The 13,358-nt window shown below is 33.7% G+C and overlaps 1 protein-coding gene across 3 annotated transcripts; it reads left to right on the top strand.

The window, feature by feature from the left end:
• The first annotated feature begins 9,003 nt into the window (after positions 1 to 9,003).
• Positions 9,004 to 11,787, top strand: LOC114365086 (uncharacterized). 3 transcript variants are annotated; one of them, XM_028321550.1, is made up of 8 exons: positions 9,006 to 9,290; positions 9,716 to 9,925; positions 10,012 to 10,202; positions 10,304 to 10,447; positions 10,614 to 10,743; positions 10,898 to 11,005; positions 11,113 to 11,170; positions 11,508 to 11,787. In XM_028321550.1, the coding sequence occupies exons 1-8, from the start codon at positions 9,277 to 9,279 to the stop codon at positions 11,691 to 11,693; spliced, it is 1,041 nt and encodes a 346-aa protein (XP_028177351.1). In that variant the 5' UTR covers positions 9,006 to 9,276; the 3' UTR covers positions 11,694 to 11,787. The 3 variants fall into 3 exon arrangements, with proteins under 3 accessions (XP_028177352.1, XP_028177351.1, XP_028177350.1); XM_028321549.1 differs by having other exon boundaries at positions 9,010 to 9,290; positions 10,611 to 10,743; XM_028321551.1 differs by lacking the exon at positions 9,716 to 9,925 and having other exon boundaries at positions 9,004 to 9,290; positions 10,611 to 10,743.
• The last annotated feature ends 1,571 nt before the right edge of the window (positions 11,788 to 13,358 follow it).

Below are 13,358 nucleotides of genomic sequence, written 5' to 3'. Positions count from 1 at the left end.
CATAAATAAAGGATTTTATTAACATATAGTTGTTTTTGAGTCTCTACATCGAATTATTAAGCGTCGGACATCATTGACCCCCATGGCCCCAGCGAGCGAAAATTCGAAAATCCGTTCCGTAGGGCCGCGCGGTCATGTTGTCGACCATCCCCGCTCGCATCCAAAAAAAAAAGGAGAACAACCAAAAAAATAAAGAGTTGTACATTGGTAGGTTTTTGATATATTATATTACGCATAAATAGGAATATTATAAGGTATAAAATGAGAAACGAAACTAGCAGGATAAGTCTTAAATAGTGATTAAAAATAATAATAAATAAATCGATGATACCGTAAAAGGAACGCTAAAAGTGATTTTTTTCAAATTGTTTTAATTAAAAAAGGTTTAAATTTTATTTAAAAAATTGAATTTATCAATAATTCGTATAAAAGTTGTCCAAAACTGAGTCGTCCCAGCTATGGCATTGTCAGGAAGGCGCTACTATCAATACTGAACTATTAGTTCCCATTTTTGCCTCGTTGGACAGCCATATAATTATGAAATTTACAGGAAGGTGCTACTAACAACTGGGTTATTAATCCAATTTTTGCGACTTGACGTTTTAGAAATTGTTTGACTGTATTTTGAATTTTTCATCCATCACTGTAGTGTCACTTTCGATCGGTTCTTTTTTCAAAACAATATTGAATTGTCAGTATATCTACAAATAATATTTAAAAATATACTTAAAATTAAAAATAATTATAATGACATAGCTGATTTAACATGCCAATAATTTGACCTACATGAATAATAAAAAAAGTTCTAGAATAGAGTATCGATAAGAGAAAAAATGTTTTTTTCATACATTAAACAAATCTATTTTTCTCGACAATCCTGCTAGGTGTAAGCATCTAATAAGTACAATAATTTATGCCACTAATAAGGTTTTAAATGGCATAAGTTTTGTAGCTGTACAAAGAACTTAGTACCTGTACCAACCCTTCATACAAAGTGGTTGTTCAACAATGAAAGTGATTTTTTTTTATTGTCCTGCATATTATAAATTATATAAAATAAGTAAACGATATGTTTTAATTAATAAACCGTTATAATCTTGCTAAAAAGTTGATAAATTTGCAAAAATGCATTGTATAATTACCATGTTTCATTGCGCTACCGTTATCCACATTTTTTTTTCTAAGTCCGAGCTTTACCTGAGAACCAAGTGACGTACACTAATCTTGGGAGCCGCGCGGGTCAGCTTATATGAGAATTATTGAAGAAATGCTGTCCATCGGCTCAATACAGAGGTTTAAACATAGGTCTGACTCGCGGTCATCATTGTCCGACGCGGCCCGAACGGAAAGTTAAAGTGTCGCCCATCATTGTCCCCCATGGCCCGAACGGAACAGTGCCATTTTTAGGCTGGCAGCGAAGGTGTTAAAGAATTCTTGCATTCCTAGTTATAATTTGTGATATTGTAGAATCATTTAATACGACAAACTTCATACAAAAATCGTAAAAAAGTAAAAAAAAAGATTTATTATTGGTGATTTTTAGCATTAAGGTTTTGATTCTTTTAAGATGAATGAGTTGTATTATATTTTCTATAATGTTGCCAAGGTGCTTCTGGTACAGTATGGGATTGTATTTGTCATTCGCTGGCATTCTATTACTTGGCATCTTAGGCGATATCAAATGGGCCGTCAGCCGCCACTATAGCATCTAGCCTGCTCATTATTTATAATGCTCAACATAGTTCTAGCTCGTCTCGGCCCTGATTGCTCTAGTGAAGTCTAGGCAGGTCTTAAAACGGGAACAAAAATTATTGACGTAGTCTATTTTAATATTTAATTGCAATGTTATCTTTAAATTAATATAAAAGTCAATACTTTTTGTGTTACCTTATGTTATTGTGATATTTTAATTTTATTTTATTTAAGGAGTTGTGTATTTAAATACATAAAATGTTTTATTTAATTGGAGGAGAAATTCACCAACTCGGACCACAAGCCTACGGCCTATTTGGAACGACTTGCAGAAAATCTAAATAATTGCAACATTCGTCATATCGTCCCATTTACTTTTTGCGTAGAACTTATAAACCTTATCAACGTGTGGTACACTAACACTTATACTTCTGAACTTGTACCTTTATCTATAGATTAGTAACGTGGGACGTGTTGACGAATGAAATTTTAATTAATTTAGATTTTCTGCAACTTGTTCCAAATGGGCCGTAGGCTTGTGGTCCGAGTTGGTGAATTACTTCGATTAGAGCATTTATAAAAATGCCAGAGGAATTATGAGTACGGTTGCTAAATGGATTCTGTCAGATCTTAATATTTGACTGACTTGATAGAAGGTTAGTTAAATTTACCAGTGAAGTGGTATACGCATGCATGTTATCTATTACTTTTAAAGAAAACTACTCGTATATAATACTTAACTACTTAACTAACACAGTACTCTACGCAGTGGTTGCATGTATTTATATTTAGTTTATTGTTGCAATAAAATAGTATGATATTCATGCAGACTGCTGTCAGAATTTATATTCTAATTAGCACATAATGCCTATTATAAACTAATCCTCATGTTGGTTTGTACAATTGCCATATTATATAGCATTTCGTTAAATAGTTTATAATTTAGTGTTTTTCGCTAATCGTAAAGGCAGTGCATTTACTACGTACTCCCTGCTCAATAAATTAACAATATAATAAGTTTAGATGTAAAATTAAGCATAATATAGTTATATTAAATTAAAACTGTGTTACGGCGAGTTTACAAGGTGTATAACATTGTGTTCGTGGTGTTTTAGGAGTTGTGCAGTTGACACGACAGTCATTATGTGTAACCGCCATGTTTCAATCACGTACCTAAATACATTGCTTTCCAAAAACAGGTTTTTAATACAATCATGTAAACTCGTTGTTTTTAGGTTATGTTAGACTTATCAGTTGTTTGAGATGTTGATTATACATAATACGTTTATCACAAATAGTATTTGTGTTAAGTTAGTTTCCGCTAAACAACACTAAATCAAAATGAGGAAACAGTATGTATTGAACGTAGCTAAGGCTGTAATTAATACAGATTTCTTTGCCAGAACTTACAGAAGATTGTAAATAAATTCTTCTTTTGGTCGACTAAATGCACTTAAAGAATCCATTAAATTATGTCTTCAAAATTCATGTGAATCGATCAAAACCGCGCAATTACTAGCTATGTATATTCTCATTCAACGCACAGCGGTCGGACACAGTTAATTTATATTTAGTGCACATATACAATGATAGGCTCACATAGATAGATACCTACATGTGTATGTATGCCAATATGACGCATTTTACAAGTCGAAATACCAACTTCCAAATCCCTTTAACTAATTTCAACTAATTACAATCCCATTGCAATATTCATAAGTCCCGTTGCTATCAGTTTTAAAGTTAATGGAACGTAAAAGTTTAATTCTTACATTCAAATAACTCTTAGGAAAATCCATGTTATATGTATATTACTTAATAAACTTTTAAATCGAATTTTAGCTTAAAATAAATTTTGGCTGTGCGTTGATAAATCAGTCTAGCGGCCTAAAATTATAATATACATATAGCTTTTATAATTAGCATTTGGAACGACCAAATTAGTGTCCCCGCGCATCAGGCGGCTGGGCCGAGCGGCCAGGTCACTGCGGCTAACAAAACATGCATATGAAATGGCAATGCCAGATTTTGTATGGAAGGTGGCGCCTTTTTTTTTCGCGCGGCCATCGACCAAACCTTCTAACGCTCGTAACTCAGTTCTGACTGAGTTTAGAGGTGTACATGTCATAGTAAGTTTGGTTTATAACACTATTTTGTAATATAAAAACAAGGTTTGGTCGATGGCCGCGCGAAAAAAATAGGCGCCAATTTCCGGCATTGTCTTTTTGCCGCGCGGCCGCGATATGCGCGCACTTACATACACCGCGGAAGAAGTAGTCTGCCGCACGGTGGGCTGATATTAGAGCTTCATAGACTTAGCGTCGCTCAAAAATCAAGTGCCTAATTTTGAAAAAATAAATATGCCAATGTGTTCCTTTACCAAAAAGGAATATTTTATGTTATGTAACGTTTCTTGATAAAGTTATTATTTAATAAGTTATTGACAATTTCCTTTTTTTTTGTATGGAGCTCAACATTTATTTTTATTTTATTCGTTATTCTCAAGCTTTCTAAAGAAATTGACTTTTGTATTACGTAATGCAACATATAAGCTATGTTATCACCAAGTGTCGCACTTCGGAAATCTTCGGAACAATGTCATTTTGGACTTTAAAATAAAAAAAATAAAAAATTTAAATAACTGCCAAATTTTGTAAAAATAACTACGCCAATGTGTTCCTTTGCCAAAAAGAAATATTTTATGTTATGTAACTTTTCTTGATAAAGTTATTATTTAATAAGTTATTGACAATAATTACTATTTTTTTGTATGGAGCTCAACATTTATTTTTATTTTATTCGTTATTCTTAAGCTTTCTTAAGAAATTGCTTTTTGTATTATGTAATGCATCATATAAGCTATATTATCACCAAGGGACGAATCCCGGAAACCCTCGGAACATTGTCATTTTCGACTTTAAAATAAAAAAAAACTAACGAAAAAAATAACTGCAATGTTATGTACTTTCTTCCGTACTACCCTAACGAGGTGAAGAACTAAGCACGTTTTTTATAGTGGTGTTCCCAGGAGGCCTAATCCACTTGTAAGATTATTAAACAGAACACTTACTCAGTATTTTTGAAACCAATCCACTGGTGCTATGAGCCGAAGACAAAAAAGCCGGTAGAGCAACACTGGAAATTTTGCGAATACCCAAACCTACAAACCTAATAGGTAGAGAGGCTTGGGTCCATGATCGATCATCTAAAGGAATATTTAAAACGGAGGAAATAATTTGTTTTATAGAGTTATCTAATTTGGCAGTTAAGCTAGGGTATTTCCAAAACTGTGAAGAACGAATGCAATATGTGAATTTAGGAACAAAAAGACAAAATCGAATAATTTTGCACGCCATGTGTGTGTTAATTTTAAGTAAACGGTCCAAAACATTTTCAAAGCTCTGTAATTTTTCGTCTGTGAAAGAAGCAAACGCTTCCTCCAATATAGGAGACCCAAGGAGGCGAAGGGAATCTCTTTTAATAATTTTAATATTGGGAGCTATGGAATTAAAATTCGAAATGTTTTGTCTTATTTTCATAGATATATGGCAATAACATAATATAAATATGTAGGTACTTAAATACAAGATAAAATTTTACCGATAACGTCACCTACTAAGTTACAAGATTCTACGCAATTGGTTTTAAGGGTGATACTGGTGGCATTCTGAAATGCTAAAAAAGCAAAAAAAAAAGGATTATCAGTACCTCAATAAAAAAGAACTCTTAACTTATCAGTCCCTCAACAAAAAATATGTTTATTTATTGAGGCCAGATGGCCTCGTATTTTTGTTGTACAACTTTTAACTCAAACTTCAGATTAAATTAATCTTACAAACAGATACACAGTCACATATACAGACATACATACAGACAAAAAAAATACGAGGCCCTTATTTTTTTATTGATGTACTGAACTCTACTCAATACGTATAATTTATTCGTTTTAAAATATTGTAAAAACTTAAACACCAGTCATTATATTTTAAAATAAACCAAAGCAAGAAATCACTTTCGTGGCCTAAAATCACCTTCGTGTATAAAACACCACGAAGGTGATGCCACGAAGGTGACGAAAATTTTAGTTTTTTATTTATTATTCCTAAATTTGAGTTTAACGGTTCAAGTTGAATACTACACAAATAAGTCTAACATGTTAAGTTTTCAATGGCCTAAGTTTCAATTAAATTGTTTAAATTTTAGAGGTAGAAAATATTGTTCAAGCAAGCGACGGTAAGTCTATGGATAATCACAAAAAGTTACGTATTTTTTTCGCGGAGCGACGATCGACCTATCTCACCTCCCCAATGGTCGAAGAGCGACTGACGTTAACCGAATAGAACGCTGTGATTGGTTGCTGGTGTTCGGTTTCACGGCAATCTTGTATTATTACTCAAAATTTTAGGTACCTAAAATCGTGTGACCAACGTATTTCGCTTTCTCAATTCAAAATAATTATAAGAATTAAGAATAACGAATAAAATAAAAATAAATGTTGAGCTCCATACAAAAAAATAGTAATTATTGTCAATAACTTATTAAATAATAACTTTATCAAGAAAAGTTACATAACATAAAATATTTCTTTTTGGCAAAGGAACACATTGGCGTAGTTATTTTTACAAAATTTGGCAGTTATTTAAATTTTTTATTTTTTTTATTTTAAAGTCCAAAATGACATTGTTCCGAAGATTTCCGAAGTGCGACACTTGGTGATAACATAGCTTATATGTTGCATTACGTAATACAAAAGTCAATTTCTTTAGAAAGCTTGAGAATAACGAATAAAATAAAAATAAATGTTGAGCTCCATACAAAAAAAAAGGAAATTGTCAATAACTTATTAAATAATAACTTTATCAAGAAACGTTACATAACATAAAATATTCCTTTTTGGTAAAGGAACACATTGGCATATTTATTTTTTCAAAATTAGGCACTTGATTTTTGAGCGACGCTAAGTCTATGAAGCTCTAATATCAGCCCACCGTGTGCCGCAGCGACCTGGTCGCGCGGCCCGGCCGTCTAATGTGCGTGGGCACTAAAGATCTGATGAACTGATCTCAAGTTTCCTCCTCGACTCAAAATTAGCTTGTTGTCTTGTAGGTAGAATCTAGAGGGTGACAGTTTTGCTCTTAATTGCATTTCTGGAGTTGAAGAAAAAATTTGCCTTTTGGTGTGATCTCTCGGTCTGTCTATAGATTGGGATATTATGTGATTTGAGTATGAAATTTTATACATTCGTGTCTTCCTCAATGTGATATAAAAGATATTGTTCTATATTTTTTGTAAGTATGTATTTTTTTAAACAAAATTCGTGTGTGTTGCAAATATGTAAAAGTGGCAGCTCTATCTATCCTCTTATGAAATCTAAAGATTACAACATATATGGTATAATGTCATATCTGTGTATTTCTTTACATAGTAAGAGAGATGCCACACGGGCGTTTACGTTGCGGTGCGTCACCGCAGCGAGGGCGCACCCGCACGTCAGATTTATAGTTCAATATTACACGTGACGCACCGCAACGTCAACGAACGTATGGCATCTCTCTTACTGGGTAATTTAATTAATCAAAAAAATAATTTACTATCAAAATTCATGTCAATTGCGACTTAATAAAAGTACTTAACTATATTATGGGACCAAATTATCATCTTGGAATGTATTGAAATGTATATTATCCGAAAATATAATAAGCTATGTAACTTTTATCAATACAATACAAATCGAAATCAAATATATTTTTTTAAACTGTTGAAAATGTTGTTGTGAGGAAATGTTTTCTTCAAGTGGAACATCACTGTTATCTGTACAACTTTAGACGCGTCGACCTATTGATAATTTCTTTGAAATGTTGACATAGTGTTGTATTGTATTCATATGGTCCCTCCATTATGTATCATATGTGCGTTGGTTTTAATGTAATTTTATAGTGTAAAAACGCCGAGATAACTAAAAATATTTATTTTAATTTTTGTAATCATGTTAAAATATGTTTCTATCAATCGATTGCATAACGTGTTGACAGAGTGTTATTGAATTAGACGACACAATGCAAAGACAACGGGAACAAAACGCCTTCCATGGAAATTATTAGTTAATCAACATTCATCATAGATTTTGTTGTAATTAATTCAGTAACGCCATGTAAATGTTATTTAATATTGTTTTAATGTAAAAAACTCCAATTTATGATTTCAAATGATCGGAGATAACATTTGATTTGCACTTTTTAATCACGTTTTAGTTTATTATTTCAAAATGTTCCTCGTTAGTGAAATATTTCCTATATTTCTAGTCGAGAAAGTCGCCGGAAAATAATTGTTTAAATCATTTTCAAGGAACTTTTTAATAAACTGGTTATGTATTTTTATACAGTGGTTTTATTCAAGTTGCCCTTAAAATTCATCGAAAGATATTAGCAATATTCTTATATTAATAAAGGCAATATCATAATATTCACTTCAGTTAATTTCACCTAAATTCAACGTTACTGGTGTTTGTCTACACGAGCAAAACAGATACACCTAATTTTTTTGAAATTGAACCTCTCAGTTCACACATTACAGTAGAACGCCGATTATCCGAACGCCGATTAACCGAATCGCCAATTATCCGAATCGGTTCTAAGGGTAATATAAAAAATTAAAACCTAGGAATTTTTGTTTTATTGTATTGTAACAAATTGGAACTCACAGGAGTCTAGATATTTTTCAACAAAGCGTTATTGTAGAACTCTAAACACAGTTAATAAAGTTTATTCTATTTGTGTCAGTTTGTTTTTAACACGTTTTTTCTTTATTACCAGTCTATGTCCGACTATCCGAATTTTCGATTATCCGAATCGACCCCGGTTCCAATTAATTCGGATAATCGGCGTTCTACTGTATTTATCTTTAATTATAATACTTGCCTAAGTATAAATAAATATTCAGCAAGGATTTGAATCATAACGGAGAGAATTTGGGGTCTAACTCGATCAACTTACCCAAAAACAGCAATACAAAGACTACTCCTATACGAGTAATAACAAAATTATCACTGTGCAGTAGTGAGTCCTTTGGTAACGGTCTTTGCCTATGTATTGGCGCGAAGGTTACACGCTCAGTTTGGTTTCATTTCAGTGTATCAGTCTAGATTTACTTGACTGACGCCAGAATGATGGATGGTATTTTTTTCAAAACTTTACTCTTATCTGCACTATTATTCTTAGCAAAGTTTGAATAAAAGTGATTTTGCTCAAATAGATTTTACAGGAGCGTGCCTGTTCAATTCTTTTGTTTTTTTTTTGTTCGTCTCCGCGGCTGTGCTCTCCGTTGGCAAAACATGTCGCGACATGATCCTGCGTTCAAAACAAAACACAATGCGAAGGAGGAGCGCATAGAGCAAGTCTTCACTTGTTTGCAAGTAAAAGAGGGATGCACAAGGATTTGTAGTGAAGGTGAAGGTGTGCCTATTTTATGTGTATGTAAAGGTGAAGTTAACGTAAATTTTAATACTTGTTCGTTACAGTAAAAGTTTGTTAATTAGTTATAAAGTTTCGAACCAGTGTTTACCCACCGTTTGCAGAAGTCGCTGAGATGATCAGGTTCAGGTAAGTGCCGATTTTATTTCTCAGTAGCACAATCATCACAGTAGTATTTGAGTTATGAAACAAAGTAACCTACCTATGTTAGGTAAATAGATTTTTAAGGTTCTAAATAAAACTTTCCTAAAGAGCGTCATGCTTCTTACATAAAAGTTAAGTTATTGAAGTAGGCTAACTAACAAATAAGTATTCAATCAGTTTACTCACATAGATACTCTCTAATCCACTTAAATCTGTGAGTTTACTTCTGAGCTACCTAGTTTGGAAGTAAACTATAACTCTTTAACACTGACAGACGATATTCCTAGGTTTAAACCTATGTTCAAAAATATTTTTTGTAAAAAATATTTAAAAAAACATAAGTAACACTCAGTTCGTATTGTTTAACTACCCGTACGCAACATAGGATAACACGTTTATTTTGCTTTTAGGATTGTATTGCTGGTCATGTGTTTCGTGCATGCTCAATCAAATCAAGCTCCGTGCACTGAGGATTCTCACTGTTCGATTGGATTCTACTGTGATGAGACGGTTTTATTCTGTCGCGGTTGTCTGAGCTGCGAGGACCACCAGCGCGAGGCGCCGCCTCAGCGCGACCTCTGCGTCAAGTCCCTCGTGCAGTGCGGGGATTGTCTCATGGGGTAAGCAAAAATAGGATGATAAAAATAGAAGCACATGAATCAGCTATTAGCAACATTTAAGTTACATACTTTCCTTTTGTTTTCAGTTCACAGGCGAATACTCAAAATGGCAACGAAAAAGTTAACACTGATTGCGAATCGTCGTCAGAGAAAATTAAACAACACCATCCCTACCTCCCTCCATACGCGTGGGTTGCTATAGGTTTCGGGCTTTTGCTGATGGTGATTACAATCTGCGTATTTTTAAGGACTAAGATGTTTAAAGTTGTGTCTTATTGTAAGTGTTATTTAATTTTATCATTTACATAAACAGTTTATTTAAAAAAAAGTAGGTACTTACGCGACATGATTCTTACACTTGAATTCGAAAATTTTCAGCATCGCAAACTTCTGTGCGTTCTATGCGTGGGAATGAGGCAGCCGAACTAGAGGCAGTGCCTCCGCCACCCTACAACTATCAACTGCCTTCCACTTTTCAGCCTGGATCTGCTACTGAAATGCCAGAGATCCGGAGTCTAATTGGTAAGCTAAAAACATTTTGTGTCAATTTAAAATATTTTTTCTTTATTGCGCTTTTGTTATATTTAAAGCGACTGTCCTAATTTCCTAAAGCCGTTATCGGTTCTACATTTACGAGTACTTTATATGTCAGGCATCGTGGTAATATTGTCATTATCGTTACCAGCAGATTCACCACAACCGTGCTTGAAGCCTTCCCCGGAAACACAGACGTCGCGGACTCGTGAAACTGCGGGTAGCCAAGAGGCTCGTGTCTTCAACAGTCCAGCGTACGTGCGCATACCGCAGAACCAGAGCAGGTGAGTGTAAGCAGGAAATCCACCTATCTACCTATAAATGAATCGATGTTTTTGTTTTAAAAGCAAACAAAATATGTACACTTTGCGCTCTGTTTATAAACTGTGAGAGCAAAGGTGAATATTCCAAAGAAAGTAAAAAATTACTGTCTTTCAGATGCAACACACCAGAACCAGAGGCTGATTACGTTCCAGCGGCGGCCAGTAATGACTCGCATCTCTCCACAAGGAATATTGTAAAGTTAGATAATAATTCTACTGCAGCGTAAGTATCGTTCGGTTACTTCTTACCTACGACCGTTACGTTTTCATCTACATATTATGTTTAGTAACCCTCTTACTTACTAATAAGTAATTATTTTTTGCCAACAGTGATCAAAGTAGTGGTAACGCATCGACACATCGAGACAAGAATAGCAGAGTACTACAGGTTGGTGAAACTGCCTGTGTGCATTTTGTAAGCGTAATGTGCTTTTCAACCACTTGACTAATGTCCGTTTTCACCATCAATCCCTAATTTTTAAGTGATCCCTATGGTAACAATTAACAGGAATTTTGATTACATAGGGGTCACTTAAAATTTAGGGATTGATGGTGAAAACGGGCATAACTGACTTGTAACTTAGATAATCTTAATATTGCTCTTATGAAAGCTATTTTTGGACATGGATTCAGCTTCAAATGATCTGGGATTTATTATAGATATGTAGTAAGTATTGTACGAATTTTCCTTTACCTGAAATTAATTATGTCTCCGTTCATTATAGGTTCAAGACTCGAATAACAACTACCCGCGAGAGGAATCTTCGAATAGGGTGCCAAAAACCAGCGGCATTTCAATCTCTGAAACGCGCGTCATTGGCGGCCCTTCATTCGTCATCAACGTCTTGGAAAACATTCACAATTTTCAACAAAGCAATCACGTCAACTGCTACCATCCAGACCCTTCGTAGATTTTTCTATTGTGAGGATGATTGAAGGAATCATTAATTATACACAATTAGCAGTATTGATATTAATTTTGTTTTGTTTGTAACAAAACAAACAGGTACTTATTTTTTAAAAGTTTGAGTATTAATATTTTTAAATTGCATTGCGCACTTGCGCATAACATTTTAAAAAACTTCAGTTCATATTGTGATAGATATGTAGGTACTTATGTGATTTTTACCTTAGGCTAGTTGCCAAAATGTTACAAGTGATCTCTTAAGTTTAATATTACGGCCATTCTCACGATTAGGCGTTCTCAGCCTAATTACCATATCATTTTTGAAATTTGGCTTAATTGACTTAAACGCATTTAAATATGAAACACATGAAAAGTACGAATTTAACAATCGTTAAGGCGTCAAATTATTCCAAGCAGTTTTCGCGTAAATGAGACTCAAAAATTTTATGGTCATGGTAATTAGATAAGGCTAATACTGAATCTAACGGTAATTAGAAAAAATATGTAAAATAGCAAGAAAACAATATCTTGCATTGATATATTTGTATATAAATATATAGCGTCATAAAAAACGCTGTAGGTACACTTAATAACCCTTTGAAAAAAGGAAAACACTCATTTCTATTATTTATTGTATCAATATATTTTCAGTATACTGCAATAATTGAGGCTATAACAGGAACACTTAGTTTCGGCCAGACGGGGCTACGTGTCACATTTCATCAGAATCTTAATAATCATTTATTTGATTTCAATGTGGTACAAACGATTTAACGTACAGATAATGGATCAGGAGATCTCACAAATTTGATTTTTCGGATATGCATATATCGAAAAATTAATCAATGATTTAAGTGATTTTTCCTCTTTTTAATTTATCTGCGATCAGCCATCACCCATTATCAGATTAAATTGAATTTGTAATAATGACAGTTCCAGCTCAGCATATCAAATGATTTGTCACCTCGATTCTTTTACAATAAGTTTTCAGATTGATGCTATTCGCTTTCTCCTGAGCCTAAATGCAGAATTCTTAGAATTTAGAAGGGATGCAGCAAATAGATTGCATGAAGGTCTAGTCACTAGACCTTCATGCAATCTAGACTAGACTCTAGTCTTTGGTTGTAAGCTTTACAGGATTTTCCACACCCTCTTTGACGTTTGGTATCACTTCAGTGGACTTTGTAAACCAAGGTGCACAGCTCAAGATTTTTAAAACTTTATTTTGAAAACGTTAAAGTATTTCTACATTTGCGAGGCTAAGTCGATGCCATGTCTACATGGGTTTTAGGATCCATTTGTATATAGTTTGTTCTCCAAGCTTCTTCTGTCCAGTACCCATTGCATATCACGAAGTTTTTTCTATGCATAACAAAGCAGGTAGGATGCAGTTTAGGATGGTACAAAGTGCCTATACACTCTTGCCTTGAAAAGTCCCATTGTCTGTTGATTTGTTCTCTTTTGTTCTTAATGTGATCACGCCAGGTAAGTGTTACTGTTGGAAAATCTCATCTTCTTAGGGCAAAGGTATTATGGATAGATGTTAATGGTATTATATTAGAATTAATTAATGATTTAAGATGTTAATATCAATTATACTAATAGTAAAAATAAATATCTGGTACGAGACATGTTTCATGCAGGGGTGACATCTCCTGGCCATCAGAAA

Source organism: Ostrinia furnacalis, unplaced genomic scaffold, assembly GCF_004193835.3.
Source record: "Ostrinia furnacalis isolate ACB-3 unplaced genomic scaffold, ASM419383v2 OfSCF7554, whole genome shotgun sequence".
NCBI classification, from domain to species: Eukaryota; Metazoa; Arthropoda; class Insecta; order Lepidoptera; family Crambidae; genus Ostrinia; species Ostrinia furnacalis.
Note: the sequence above shows the minus strand (reverse complement) of the source record. Positions and strands in the feature narration are given on the sequence as shown.

Bases quoted from the DNA above. Each gene is read 5' to 3' on its own strand.
- LOC114365086 (XM_028321549.1), top strand. The intron at 11,006-11,112 runs GTAAGTATCGTT...TTTTGCCAACAG, and splicing joins GATAATAATTCTACTGCAGC to TGATCAAAGTAGTGGTAACG. The intron at 11,171-11,507 runs GTTGGTGAAACT...CGTTCATTATAG, and splicing joins AGAATAGCAGAGTACTACAG to GTTCAAGACTCGAATAACAA.